The sequence below is a fragment of the Ochotona curzoniae genome, unplaced genomic scaffold (assembly GCF_017591425.1).
Source record: "Ochotona curzoniae isolate NIBS_2020 unplaced genomic scaffold, NIBS_Ocur_1.0 contig_2210, whole genome shotgun sequence".
Classification (NCBI taxonomy): Eukaryota; Metazoa; Chordata; class Mammalia; order Lagomorpha; family Ochotonidae; genus Ochotona; species Ochotona curzoniae.
Window position 1 is genome coordinate 31,003,607 of NW_024465369.1, and position 15,808 is coordinate 31,019,414.

The window sequence follows — 15,808 nt, forward strand, 5'->3', positions numbered from 1 at the left end:
AGCACCATGGTGCAGTAGGATAAGCCTCTGCTGGGGCTATGTGGGCACCATTACTAGTCCTGATTGCTCTGCTTCTGATCCAGCTCCCTGTCTATAGCCTGTGGAAGCCGTGGAAGATGACCTAAGCCCTTGGAACCGTGCACATGGGAGACTTGGAAGAAACTCTTTGTTTCTGGCTTCATATTGGTTCAGCTTAGCTCCAGCCTGTGAGGCCATTTGGAGCATGAACCAAGTAATAGAAGACCTACCCCACTCTCTTACTCTCTCTTTGTAAGTTTGCACTTCAAATAGAAATAAATAAATCTTTTTTTTTAATTACTTAGTCAAGAGAAAAACTTGCATGTCATTGAAACTGCACAAGGAAATTGTGGATTACAATATCCTTAACATAAAAAGAAACTTCATCCATCCCTGGGCTTGTCAGACTAGATTGGAAAAAAATGAGTTCACTTAGGAAGCTTTAGAAACAGAATTGATTTTAAATTGATTTTTTTAAAAATACTCATATGTCAAGGATACTTCAAGTCTAAACATATTGCCATTCAATAAAATCTATGCATCTACCATAGGGCAGGCATTCTTTTAAAAACATACATTTAAATATAAATTTAAATTATATATATATGTATATGGAAAATTTTCATATATTTCATAGATGTATTATGATACAATTTTTGTAGAAAAACGGGCGCAGATGTGGTTTCAATAACAATATGATACTTCTCTGTCCTCCATTCCTTCCCTTTTTGCTTTTTATTTTTATTTTAATTTCTGCAATGACATTGATCCTAAAAAGACTCTCTGGAAATGAAGACTTCCAGTTGAACCACTGTTTGTCTCCTGACTAGCCCAACTTGGGTGCGACTGGCTCCTGAACAAGCCTGAGGTCCCAGGAGAGCAGCAGTTCCACCTGCCATGTTTAACCTCTGGATCTCCAGTGCCTGCTACCATGCCTAGCAGCTAGGAGGTACTCAGAAACATTTTCCAATATCTGAGTGCATCAATGAATACATGAATCATTCCACTAGATCATCTTCAGTTCATTGGATGCCATGCCTGTAATGTTTTCTTCACAACAAAACATGAGGACAAATTTTCAGTCACTGGATTTTAGGTTCTGTGGCATCCAATTTGAGTATTACATACAAAGCAGAAAGGGAAATATGCAGAAGTATTAAATGCACCCACACAGTCACTTAAGTTGAAAATCAGTTCATTCCCAAGAAGGAAACATGGTTATAATTTTTCTTCTTGATCCTTATATTTAATAAGCTTATCATCATTTTCTTACCTGGCAACCCAGTCGACAGCCAGACTTTCTGCAGCTGGTAGTTTGTGATTTGCAATCACCTCTCGGTTTGTCTTATTCAGAAACATTCTCTCAATGACTTGCCTGTGGATATCAACCCAGTACAGTCTCTTTTCTACTCGGTCAAAATCCAGTGCAACAACATTGCCCAGTCCTTGCAAAATGAGGGAGTAAAGGTGGCCATCTGTGGTTAAATTTCTTAAATAGTAACGGTTGCTAAAAATGAGATAGGGCTCAATGTCACTGTTCTGCCGGCATGTCTTTCCATCTGGTTCTCGGATGTAGCCTGGGGCACACTTACAGATGTAGGAGCCAATGACATTCTCACACTTCTGGCTACAAACATAGGGCGTCTCCTTGCATTCATCGACGTCAACACAAGTCCGCTTGTCAGACATCAGCTTGTAACCAGGAAGACAGGAGCAGTAGAAACTGGTTAGGGTATCTGTGCAGTTGTGATCACAGCCACTGATTGAATGGTCCTGGCACTCATTAATACCTAGAGGTTAAGAAAGAAAGTAACTAGAGAATGTAAATTATCAACAACAGACCTACCATCATGGCCCACAGACAACGTTTCTACTGGACAATGCCAATTCTCAATGAATCATGTCCCGCCCCAAAACAAGTCAATTGGGGATTACCAAAGTCCATGAACTTATTAACTTTCTATTGTTTCAATGACCAATTAAATTAAAAAGCTTGCATTGCCTTTTAATCCAATGCCGGTCAATCTTCTCTTAACCAATAATTTTAAGTGTAAAATGGCCAAGAGAGGGGAACAATGAAGAGCAAAAGAGAAGAGTCTGTCTGGTGTACTGGTAAAGCACAGGACCATACAGATGTGCACGTTTGCCTCTCGCCAACTTAGCTCAACACTCAACAGATGCAATCCACACTAGGTGTGCCATGGGCTTGTCCTGCTTTTGAGAGTGGTTGCTTAGGGGTTTGGAATAGACCTGACGAGATCAGTTGCTCTTCAAATTAAACTTGTTAATTTGTCTTGCATACTACTGAGGATTTATTTTGTATGGTTTAGGCAAGAAAAATTAACTAAAGCTTAATGGAAATCTATCTAAATTAGCACTAAATAGGAAAGTTTTCTGCTTCCTACATGTTATTTTTATTGAAACTTGGATAGCAATTTGTGGCTGTTCTTGTTTTAGAGCAAATACTCAGTTTCTAGATGACACTTCATCCGATACATAGATATCCCTGTCTCTGAATTTCTGAGGAGATCAGTCTCAGTTCCCCACTGTAGGCCTTGATTTTTACCCACTCCTCAGTTGGTTTTGCTTTCTTTTTTCTTTTTCATTTTTAATTCTTTTTCAATTTTATTCTTGTATTTAACTACAGCAGAAAATCCATTCATCAACCTTTCTGATTCTTCCTTTCTACCATCCCCAGCTTCTAGTAATTCCTTTTATACTTCTATGAGATCAACTTTCTTTGAGTCTATGTATGAGTAAGATTGTGCAGTAGCTGTCTTGCTGTAGCACTTCGTTGTAATGTTCCTTCGTAGAAGTATTATTTTTCCTTCAGGGACACAAACCTTTTTATTTACTTCTGGGTCAATAAGGAAAATGCACTTAAGGAATAGTGACAGTAGATCAGATAAACAGATAAAACAGAGCAATTAAACATATATGATTTTTTTTCAAAGCATGCCAACATACAATGCTTAAATACCAACAGCTATATAAGTTGCCAATAGTATGAACTTCAAGATGGCACTAAGCAAACAGTACCCAATTTATCAGTTCTCAGATGGTTTATTTATGGTAGTGTGGGAGAGAGGGAGAAGAAAATTCTCCCATTCAACCATCTGAGACCAGATGAAAATGAAGGGCAGGCTGAGAGTCCTAACACAAAGACACTTCAAGAGAACAAGCCGTTGAACAAGGTTCAAACAGAATTAACATTGTTTTACTCACGTGAATGTCTCCTTTGTTGAAAATTTCTCTGAATTCACATTTATTCGCACATATTTACGGGATACAGTATGTGGCACCTTATTTAACTCTTAAATGAGAGTCTGCATAACTGCTCAGCTGTTCTCTTTCATAACTTCCTAGCCAAAGAATTAGTCCAAGGTTGTTTGTGTATCACCTACCTCATATGCCAAGAAACCCTTGCCTTTTAAGATGCAAGCAATAGTAATATTGTGGTTTTCTACTAGAAGGACAGACGAGAAAGTGCTAATAAATCATAAATCCAAAGCCTGTCTACTCACCACAGCCTCTCTCATCACTGTTGTCTGTGCAATCATCAAGGTGGTTGCACACTTTCACCATTTCAATACAGTGTCCGTTGTCACACTTGAACTGGTGTGGGGGGCATGTGGCTTCTGGGATGTAGCATAAGTGCTCTGTCTCATCAGTTTGGTCTCCACAATCATTTTGTCCATCACAGACAAAGGCCTTATTGATACAGCGTCCATTCTGACAGGTGAACTCGGACACACGGCACGTCGGATATGTGCAGTCCCTTTCATCACTGTAGTCACCACAGTCATTGCGACGGTCACACCTGTGATGTGAGGACAATCAAAAGTGTTCAGAGGTCTGTGCCAGGTGTTCTCTAGGCCTCTTGGAAGGCAGTTCTGGCCCAGTATATATACATGATTTGCTATTGAATATTTTAATCCCCAATTCACCTGAATGACTGTGGGATACACAGTCCATTCCAGCAGGTGAATTCATTTGCAGAGCAAGATCTCCTTGTGCAGTTCTGGTGTTCATCAGCAGCATCAACACAGTCTGCATCCCCATCACAGACCCAGGCTCGAGAAATGCACCTCCGGGCTGGAGGCCTGTTATTGACACACAAAAACTCGGAACTGGAGCAGTTGTGAGTCTCTGAAATCAAAGCAGATAAGAATCAGAAGCCACATGAAAATACGTCATGAACTGTCAATTCTTTGACTTTACATTCCGAGAGGTGAACAGAAATAGGAGCAAATAGTTTGTATTGCTATTACTCAAAAAAAAAAAAAAAAAAAAAAAAAGATCTCCATACGTACAAATGTTCTGCTTCAACTGCTCCAGATCTTGCATTTTTCAGTATAAGAAAGCAGTATAATAATTTCATGGCCGACCCCATGGGATAGTAAGTTAAGCTTCCTATGCTTAGCTGGAATGCATATGGGTGCCAGTTTGAATCTCAGCTGCTCCACTTTCAATCTAGCTCCCTGCTTATGGCCTGGGAAAGCAGCAGAGGATGCCTCAAGTCCTTGGGACCCTGCAGCCACATGGGGGACTCAGAGGACACTCCTGGCTCCTGGCGGACTGGCTCAGCTCTGGCCAATGCAGTCACCTGAGAAGTGAACCAACGGATGGAGGATCTCTCACTCTGCCTCTCTCTCAATCTCTTTTTCTCTTTCTTTCTCTCTCACTCATTCTCTCTATCCTTCTCTCTGTAACTCTCCCCTTGAAATAAAAACAAAATAAACCTTATAAAAATAATCTCAGCTTTATCCCTAACATTAATTAAGATCAGATTTTTTTCTTCAGGACTTTAGAAATACATCACCACTTTATTAATGTGATGCCAAATGTCTTTGCTTTTTGTTAGCATTTTAACTGTATAAAGCATAACCACATAAGCACAATATGAGATAGGTATTTTTATGCCAATTCCATAAATGAGAAAACTAATGCTTAAAATGACTAACTAGATGGCTCAAGCTTATAGTGTGTGGGCCCCTGCCACTTATGTGGGAGACCTGGATAAAGCTCCTGCCTTTGGAATGGCCCAGCTCTGACCATTATAGCCAACTGGAGGAGTGAATCCACAGAAAAAGACTCCCCTCCCCCATCTCACACACACACCACACACACACACACACACACACACACACACTTTTTCCTTCTATCCCTCTATCTCTGCAACTCTTTCAAAATAAATAATCTTTAGGAAAAAAAAAAGAATGACCAAGTTCTCTTTATCTACTTGAGAAACACTAATCACTATTTCTATCAGTCACATTCAAGAGCATGAGAAGTAAATGCAAACACTTTTCATCACTCTAAGGGATTTAAGTGCAGGTAAGTGCATATCAAGAACTTTCAGAATGGAAGAAAACTGAATAGGTGACATTCTGTCAGACTGCACTCAATTAGAGAAAACTCTGTCCATTTCCAAGTACAGGAAAGCGTCAATTCCACCGTGTGTCTCTGGAAGTGACTCTGCAGAGGGATTACTTGGCTTCACTTACCACAGTGGTGCCTTTGGTCCTCATCACTCATGTCCCCACAGTCATTGTCGCCATCACAGATCCACTCTTTCGGGATGCACCTCCCACTATCACATCTGTACTCATTGCTTGAACATGATCGTGGATGCTGTGTTGAAAAAACTAAAAAGTACTCACAGTGAACAGAGTGTCTTGCAGTGCAGAACCCTACTATAGCAGGAGTGGTCTATAACCTAGTTGCAGCCAGCCAGGGCAGGTCCTCCAGGGATATTTGGAAAAGTGACCAACAGGTTGAAGCTAAAACTAGTTGAATAACCCTGAAAATCCTCCTTCTCTTATGTGACTAAAGTGAACTTGAACATTCCCTTCAAGGTATCATAGAGAAATAGCAGTTTTCTAAGGGATTATATAAACTACCTATTATTTCATGTGTTACTGTAAATCATTTTTACTTTGTGAACACCATACCCTAGCATTCCCTCTCTCTTTTCCTGGCTCTCCTTGTTGTAGATTTCTGTCACCTTCATGTGAGTGCCACTTCAACTTCAGGTTGCTCAACTTACAGTCTAACTCCCTACCGATGCACCTAGGACAGCAGCAGAAGATAGTTAAGTATTTGGCCCCCTACCACAAATCTGAGTGATCCAGACAGAATTCCATGCTTCTCTCTCTCTCTCTTTCCTCCCCCTCTCCCCTTTTCTACAAATAAGCCTACCTTTCAAAGACATAAAATATAAAATAAATCTTTTGTTAAATAAACATGTGTTGAGGGTTTTTGGCATCCTAGCTGGGAGCAGCAGTGGGGAGTGCAAGAATTCTACCACCACGACCCTGGTCTTTACTTAAAGTAGGTGGACAAGACTGAGGTGGTCTGGCTGCATCATAAGGCTTGTCAATTTTGTTTAGTCTCTTACCACAAGAGGCAGGTTCATCAGAGCCATCAGGGCAATCCACCTCTTGATCACAATACCAGTGTTGAGGAATACAGCGCCCAGATGAGCACTGCACTTCATTGCTTGCACATGTGTGAGTTGCTGTAGGAGGGAAGAAATGAAGCTCATGAGCAAAACATAAGCATATTCCCATCAATCTTACAATGTTTCTGAGCTGGATACAATTCTGAGCTGGGTATACTGGGGCTTGGGAAACGGACTTCCATACCAACTATCCATGAATATGAGGAATATGGACTACAAAAAGCAGCCAACATCATCCTGGTTTTCCAGAAATTTTCTAGATTCCAGAACTCCAAAAACTAAAAAGTGCTTATCAGAAATACCAGAGAACTATCTTTGTGATGATGAAATTATATTATATAAAAACTTCAGTTATGTTATATAAAACATAAAGGTTATATAATATAAAACTTTGGTTTTATGGATTTTGCTATAGCAAATTTAAACAAATCATACTGAAATAATAGTTAAAAGTAAAACCAATATAAACATATTTGAGCTCACCTTACCACAACCATCTAGCCCTCTTAGGTTATGCCTCTGGGGAGTTAGCAAAGTTCTCTTACTCATCCTTGTCATATGGGATTTTCATCTAAGTTACCTAATGCTTAAACACGTCTGAATAACGCTAAGCAGCAGATCAAATTTTCTAAGTCATTATATGACTTAAAGCCTGAATTATGTCTGATAACCCTTCTAGTCTATAATGTCCCCTTGCTTTGAACCATGACATCCTATGATTTGCTAGGGCAAACTGATAGGGAAGCAGAGGTTCCCAATGGACCAGCAAAAACTCCAACGTGGCTAGCCAGCCATATCTGATGCCTTTATCCAAAATTCTCCTTCCACCTACTGCTGCCTCTACTGGTACAACCCATTCCAGTGGCTGGACTGAAATCCAGCCTGATAACCTATAATTGCAAGGTCCTTTGACTTCTTTAGGACAGGACCAGTGGCCAGATACTCCCATATAGCACATATACCCATAAAGGAGAAGGGCAATTACTAAGTTTTTGAAATTATGTATCTACTTATAATACTTGTCTCAGAGCTTAAGAAAGACCTTTTAATTTGAGCTATAAATACAGAAAAAATGTTTAAAACAAATTGCTAAAGACAAAATTAAGGTTTCTGAAATGTAAGCAAACTAAGGCAATAAAAAATACTTCCAGGTTCTAATAGCCACAACAACCATATTAGGAATAAATAATAAAGGTTTAATATCCAAATTCTTCCTGGAGTCTTTGAGGTCCTTAATTCTAAAAGGTTCTTTGATTATGGCAGGTCACTGGAAGAAAGATTTCAGATCTGGAGAAGTGACCCATGGAACAAAAAGAAGGGACATCCCACCTCTCTTCAGTCACACCCTAACGCAATGGCTTGGCACATCTACTTACAAGGTCAACATGAGGTCACAAGTGGAAAGAGCCCAAACATCTGTGTGTATGTGTGCACGTGCTCAAGGCATGCATTGCTGGAGTCACAGAAAGAAGCAATTTTATCTTACTCACTGCAATAAGTAGGGTTTTCATCACTCAAATCTCCACAGTCATTGTCTCCATCACACAGGTAAAGTCGAGGAATGCAAATATTTGTATTCTGACATTTTGTGTATCCAGGCGAACAAGTGCGATCAGCTTTAAAAAGATAAGCAGATATACAGTTCACACATATCAAATATATATATCATAATCTCTGTCCATGACATCAGCACTATTGCAGAACCCTACCCAATGAAAGTGAGGCATTTTTGAAGATTATAGAGAGCCACAATCCACACCACTTACATTACCCACAGATTTTGTGATAAAAGAGGCTTTTCCAGTTGATACTGGTGGAGTGAAAAGGAGATGAAATTGCTTTGTAGCTTTTTAAATTGTCTAGTTCTGTTATTTCATAACATCAACAAGAGTCCCTACTCTTGGTTAAGTAAACTAACTGAAGGATATCCATACTATGGAGCCATATGTAGCTGAAAAAGTAGGATTTCTACATACTGAGTAGTGATGCCACAATTTCCAGGATATATTGTTTACAGTAAGAAAACACAATTCAAAATAAGAGGCTATCTTTTGTGCAAGAAAAAGTGTGACACAAATTGAGGTTCCCTTTTACACAATGTTTGAGACCAGAGGTGCTTTAGATTTTGGTTTCCAGGTGGCTTTTGAAGTATTTTCATACATACATGATGACAGTGTTTTGGGAATGTATCTAAACACAAAACTCATTTATTTTTTATATATGCCTTATACACATAGCCTAAAGGAAATTTGACATAATATTTTTTAATAATTTTCACAGTTGAAATGCTATGTGCATATATGTACAAGGGTGGAGAGCTTCCTACAAGAGATGCCATCCCTCTTGGATAGACCAACATGAGTGAGCAGTATGATGAAAACTTCTGTAAATTCATCTAGTCACATAGCGATGTATTTTAAAGAGACAGAAATCTTCTAGTCATTATTTCACTCCCCAAATGGTTCCAACAGCCACGGCTGGACCAGGCTGGAACTTGGAGCCAGGAATTCCATCCAGGTCTCCTAAACGGGTGACAAGGGCACAAGCATTTGGGCCATGACCTTTTGCCTTCTCAGCAGCATTTTCAGGAAGCTGAACTGGAAGCATAGCAGCCAGAACTTGAGCCATTGCTCTGATATAAGATGCCAGCATCGCCAGCAGTAGCTTAACTCACTGTGCTGCAATACCAGTCCTAGTCTTAGAGTTTTAAATTTGGACCCATGTACATTATTTTGTAAAAATAAGAGCAATGAAGTAAAAATTGGAATCTTGCTATATTTCTAAAATTTTCTGAAAGAAAAAAAATTGTATACAGCAGTCGCAAATAATGTTACTGATACCTACCTACAAAAGCTGAAAAACAGGTAGATCTATCCAGAATTAAAATACCATGGACTCTCTTGCTTTCCCAAGAAGCTGACATACAGGGACCAACATCATAGTGTAGCAGGCAAGGCCTCTGCTCATGAAATTGGCATCCCATATGGGTGCCCTACTTCTGATCCAACTCTCTGCTGGTGGCCAGGGAAAAGAGGCTGAATATGGTCCAAATGTTTGGACTTCTGTTACCCAGTGGGAGAACTGGAACAAGCTCCTGGCCTAATCCACTCTGGCAGTTGTGGTCATCTAGGAAATGAGCCAGCAAATAGGAGGTGTGTGTGTGTGTGTGTGTGTGTGTGTGTGTGTGTGTGTGTGTGTGTACACGCACATGCATGTATATCTGACTTTCAAATAAATAAATCTCTTTCATGTTTGCCTTGATTTAACCTGTAATTTTTTGTTTGGTTGTTTGTTATTTTTTGAACCTGTCATTGATACTGTCTCAACCCAGATGTTTCGAAGAATGGAACTTGCATTATTTTTAACATATTGTTTACCCAATACTATGTCAATTAATTCCATAATGTTGTATAATGATACTGAGGCCTTGTTGGGGCTTTTAACTGACTGGATCTTTACTCTGTTAGACCTATCTTCAGACCATAGAAGGTCTCCCCAAGAGGCCACTGAACTTATCTGGACAATAAGACGCTGAACTTTATGCTAGGCATGTGTTTGCAAGCAATGAATCTCAACTGAACTTGAACTATGGTTATGCAACAAGGTGGAGGAATCCACCATGGGGGGAGGGGTATGGGAGGGGTGGGGGGGATCCCCAGCGCCTATAAAACTGTACTACATAATATAATGTAAGCAACAATAAAAAAAAAAAAAAGCTTATGTACAGATTCCACTTTAAAAAAATAATTTAAAGACTTACCTGTAATAAAAATTAAAGAGAAATACCAGGTTAGTCAATATTGTCCTAATTTTTTGCATACTTATTAGCCAGTCTGTTTTAACACAGTCATTTTTGTCCAAAAGCACTGACAGACTTAAAATAATTTTTAAAAATCTCACCATGGAACTTTTTAATCTAGCAGATATGCAAGTGGTGGACAAAATTTCCAAGATTAAAATATTCAATGGTTTTATGGAACCTTCAATGTAAGTACAGAATTCAAATATGTTTAGTTCAGTTGTATTTAAAATCAGCTGAAACAGTACATTAAAGGAAACTTGGGTTTTAGAAAGACACAAGCTTTTCTTTTAAGCCTTTGTTGTTATGTAGAAATTTAATGCCTTGTGATCAAATACTCCAAACCCAAATTCACAATAAACACCACAGGTCAACTTACGGCAATTTTTCTCATCCGAAGTGTCATTGTCATGGCAGTTGTTTCTGCCATCGCAGACAAAGCTTCGAGGGATGCACCTTCCATTACTGCAAGTGAATTCCGTGGTGTCATTACATCTCCTGAACAGGCACCCTGCCTCATCACTATTGTCACCACAGTCGTTGTAGTAATCACAGCGGTAATGGTAATGGACACAGCGTCCATTGGCACAGGTGAAGGCTGTCGGCGGACAGGTGTGAAAGGCTGGGAGCAGGGAACAAAATTAGTAATGAAAGCATCATTTTAATTTCAAAAAAAATGACAAAATCAAATTAACTTTTTGAGTTTACCTTCCTAGGCAAAAATGACTGCCCATCAGATGACATGCAAAGTAAGACAATACTTTAGATCAGTTAAATTAAGCAAAACAAGTCATGCACTTTCTGAAAGCATTTGAAATAATTTAAGCAAAAAAAAAAAAAAAGTCACCCCATATTTCTGTTACTTCATTTAAAAGTGTATCTCAATCGCGGAAAATCTTAAAAGCAGAGTTTTTTGGGGAAAAAGTAAAATTCAATCCTGTATATGGTCTATTGAAAAAAAATAACTAATCTCAGAACTCCATGAGAGAGTCCACTGTGCCCTGATCTCTCCAATCACAGCAAAGATCGGGAGTGATCACAACAAAATTCTTGCATGGATGATGTCTCTTCTAGAAAGATTCCTAAAATAATAGCTGAAGCCAGATCAGGGTATGAGAAACTGTGTTGGGCACAGACCACACCCTATGCCAAGTGTGTACTGTGGTCTCTCACCTCTCACAGGGATCCTAGCAATAACTCATAGTACAGACAAGATGTCTGAGGTTCAAAGAGGTTAAATAACTTTCTCAGGGCTGCAGAGCCTGTTAAGGACCCGGCCAGCATCTCAATACGGAATTACCGCAGCAGTGAGGTTATCATAGCACATGGTTTTCAGCTGTCACAGCCAACCTGGGCAGAGATTTCAACCTCTTGCACACCTGGCAGGATTCCGTAGCAAACACAGGATAAAGAGCTCAGAGTGCAACCTACCACATACGTTCTGCAGTTCGTCGCTGTTGTCCCCACAGTCATTGTCATTATCACATTTCCACTGCTCGTGGATGCAGCGCCCATTTAGGCAGGTGAACTGGAATTCTGTACACCGGGTACCACTGTCCACAATACAGTGCTTACCGTTGTTGGCCAGATACCACTGGCCCTCGTGTGGACACTGGCATTCAGCACCATTTGGACCTGCAGAGAGGGAGAGAGCCAAAAGAAGCCAAAGATGGATATAGTGAGCCTTCTTGCTCAGATCAGCACTTGAAAGAGCTTCTGCACAACATGCTAGATATGACAAGCCATCAAAATCCTGCCCACTGCCTAATGAGCAAGAGAAAAACAACCACCAACTTCTAGTAAATGTGCCAAGTCACTCTACTCTTTCTTTAACTGTCAGGGCTTTCTTTTTAGGGGGAAAAACTTGCAAAGTGATAATATCAAAAGACACATCTTTTAATGAGTGTGTTGTTCTTTATAACACACACCATGAAGAACACTACATTGCACCCTAAAAAGTCAGCAGAAATCAGGGCCAGAGCCATGGCTAAGCATACTCATCCTCTGCCTGTAGTACTGGCATCCCCTATGGGCACCAATTCATGTCCAGTTGCTCCACTTCCAATCCAAGTTCTTGCCTATGTTCAGGCAAAGCAGGAGAGTATACCCCAAGTTCTCAGATCACTGTACCCATGTGGGAGACTCAGAAGAATCTCTTGGCTCCTGGCTTCAGATCAGCTTAGCTCTGGCCATTGCAGCCATTTGGAGAGTGTTTCAGCAGATGGAAGGTATCTAGCTAGCTAGCTAACTAGCTATCCACTTCTCCTCTCTCTGTAAATCTGCCTCTCAAATAAAAATGAATATTTTTTAAAATCACCAGAAATATTTCAATTCATAACCAATACCTCCAAGGGATAGGGAATCATTTTTTGCCAAGGGACATCTGGATATTTATAATATCATTTGTGGACCATACAAACTTATCAGTTTCAAAATGAGCCTGCAATAGATTTTGAGTCCTGCCGGCGTGCTGGACATTCCTCACTCATGTTAAAGCAGAAGAATTAAATCCTTCAATAAGGAGATAAGCACATTGGTGGGATTCTTTTAAAGTCATGAAGTGGGGCAACCAAAGACCTCATCTTGCTTGCCACCTTCATCAAGCTCCAATCCTCAATGTTCTCACGAGAGAGCTCCATGTCGAACAGACAACAAACGTCTTCCTCTCCAAATACAGCCCTCACCCCTAATCTACTTTATAAATTACATTGAAATCAAGAAGAATTTGGCTTTTTTTTCTCCTGTTAGAGGGGAATATTCCCTCACTTCCTTTAGTAGTGCTTCTTTGTATCATCCTATACATTTTAATCTTCATGAGCAAAGCCTTACCTGGCGCACAGATGTGGCTGCATCCCCCATTAAACTGGTCACAGGGGTTGTTACACTGTCGCTGCTGGTGCTTCACAACAGTAGAGATACCCTTGGGCCTTGAAGGCAAACTCGTGGTCATTGCCATCTGATCTGACCCATCGTACTTGTTAGCACGATAAATTCTTTGTGTGTAGAAGTCCGTCCAGTAAATATACTGGTCATAGATGGTGAGGCCAAAAGCATGAAAGGCTGTATTGATGATGACTTCACGTTCCGTGCCTGTTAGGGAGCTGCGTTCAATCTTCTGCCTAAAATGAAGTTGGTGGGGAGAAACATGTTGAAATCCAGAAAGAATTCATTTGTTTAAGACAGCCCAAGGCCTGGGCCTACACACTGTTTCAAACAAGCCTCCAACTATCTTTTCAAGCAGGGCACTTGGAAACTAGAATGTATCACCTATTGAGGAGATGTCCTGTGTGCTTATTCAATGATGACCTATAGGAAGCATTGCCTTCCAAATATTATGCAACCTTCCAAAGTAATCAAGAGAAAATAGCAAAGGATCCATGTACTGTGTGGAACTTGCTGTTGGGCACACAAGCAGAGTCTCCATCAAATGTTGGTTACCTTTCTTTCCCATGTCCTGAGTGACTTTCAAAATCTGACATTACTGAGGAGCTACAATGACCCAGACTTAGACACAGAGCATCACTGTTTGGTCTCAAAGTAAAGGAATCATCTGGATGTCAGGTACTTTTCTAATGACTGAGGTCATTAGAAAATCAGCAAACACAAGCTACAATAAATCAAATAATTTCACTCTTTCAACTACTGCCTGAGAATGACTGCGATGTTAGACACTAAATTACATACCAAGTTAATGCTGAAAGAAATTTATTAGGAAAAAATTAGGAGCTCTGCTGAGAAGCAGCTTTCCAGAAAAGAAAAGGCTAATTTGAGAAGATGACCAAAAGTGAAAGATTAAAGAAAAATATTTTTAAAGATTTACTTATTTTATTGGAAAGTCAAATTTACAGAGAGAAGGAAAAACAGAAAGATTTTCCATTCGCTGGTTCACTCCCCAAGTCACCACTAATGGCCATAGCTAAGCCAATGCAAAGCCAAGAAACAGGATATTCTTGCAGGTCTCCCACATGAGTGTGGGGTCCCAGTCCTTTTGGCTTTCCCAGGCCACAGGCAGTTTGCTAGAAGGGAAGTGGAGCAGCCGGGATACAAACCTGTGCCCATATGGGATCTCGGCATATGCAGGGCAAGGTCTTTAGTCATTAGGTTACTGCGCCAGCCCCCCCCCAAATAATTTATATATAATTTATATATATAATTTATAAATTATATAGATATACATATATAATTTATAATTTACATGATAATTTATATATAAAGACACCATCAAAAGCTAAAGCCCAGAAGAAATATTCAATATCAGTATGCATTTAAAAGTCATTCATTAGGCAGGCATTTGGCTGAACGGCTAATGTAGGTCATGTTACTCTTATTCCATATCAGAGTACATGGATTTGATTTCCAACCTGGCTCCTGATTCTAGCTTCCTGCTCCCAGAGGGCAGCAGTGAGGACTCAATAGTCAGGTCCTTATCACCCATGTGAACTGAGATCCTGGCACCTGGTGTCAGTCCAGCTCAGATCCAGCCATTGCAAGTATCTGGGGACTATACTAGTAGATGGGAGAGCCCTGCCTCATTCTCAAATAAAAAAATAGGAATGTTTTAGAAACTTAGGAGGCCAACATTATGGAACTGTGTGCCAATGTCAGGATTCCATATTGGAGCACTCATTTAAGTCCCAGCCACTCTGTTTCCAATCTAACGCCTTGCTAATGTGCTTGAAAAGCAGGGAATGGGCCACGTAGGTGAGTTCCTGACATTCATATGTGAGACCTGGATGAAGTTCCACACTCCTGACTTCAACCTGAACCAGACACAGCCACTGTAGTCATTGGAGATGAACCAACAGATGGAGTATTAATTTCTCTCCCCGACTCTTTATCTATTTCTAAGATCAGTTTAAGTCATTCATGTTTTATGCTAGTTACCTAGAGCTTGTTGACTATAAATTGAGCAATTACATTTGTAATCATAGTAGAAACAATAGATGTACCTAGTAAGGTATCTTGAAATGTTTCTAGTTCATAATTACCCAATTTCAAGCAACAGTTAAATTTTCACATATGTATTCATTAAGCTAGAACACATAACTCTAAATATTGTGATATTATGTTTTGGCAACTTTTAGCTGACACATTATATTACTGTCACATTCTGCAAATTCCTCTTCTTTATAGGTGGGAGAAAATGGCCCTTATCAACACCCATAGTGAGTAACCAAAACACATACAGGCTAGCATCCGCCCAGTAGAGGAGGTCTGTCTCGTAGTCCAGAGTGAGTCCATTGGGCCAAACCAGGCTAGTGTTCACAATGGGTATCCGGAAGTTTCCTCCCAGTGTAGCCCTCTCGATTTTGGCATTTGTACCCCAGTCAGTCCAATACATGTACCTAGGCATCCAAAAGGAATTGAAATTAGTTGCCCAGAAGGAACCTCACAGTTCTTTTTAGGTAAACAAACAGCAGCTCTTTTTAATTGCTAATATGGCAAAAGAAATCCTAAAGTATTCCTACACACACAACTTGCCCAAAACAGATTTGCTGAGTCAGAACACTGACGACTCAGCCTGCTGC

General features: G+C 40.0%; 1 protein-coding gene across 1 annotated transcript in view; it reads right to left on the minus strand.

The window, feature by feature from the left end:
* Positions 1–15,808, minus strand: part of LRP2 (LDL receptor related protein 2) — a 198,817-nt gene that overhangs the window by 46,761 nt on the left and 136,248 nt on the right. Inside the window, exons 42-52 of the mRNA XM_040971679.1 lie at positions 15,467–15,625; positions 13,110–13,399; positions 11,712–11,915; positions 10,660–10,902; positions 7,972–8,097; positions 6,419–6,538; positions 5,865–5,869; positions 5,526–5,652; positions 3,966–4,167; positions 3,543–3,838; positions 1,292–1,808 (exon numbers count right to left, since the gene is read on the minus strand). Coding sequence (XP_040827613.1) covers positions 1,292–1,808; positions 3,543–3,838; positions 3,966–4,167; positions 5,526–5,652; positions 5,865–5,869; positions 6,419–6,538; positions 7,972–8,097; positions 10,660–10,902; positions 11,712–11,915; positions 13,110–13,399; positions 15,467–15,625 — 2,289 coding nt within the window. The remainder of the gene's footprint in view (positions 1–1,291; positions 1,809–3,542; positions 3,839–3,965; positions 4,168–5,525; positions 5,653–5,864; positions 5,870–6,418; positions 6,539–7,971; positions 8,098–10,659; positions 10,903–11,711; positions 11,916–13,109; positions 13,400–15,466; positions 15,626–15,808) is intronic.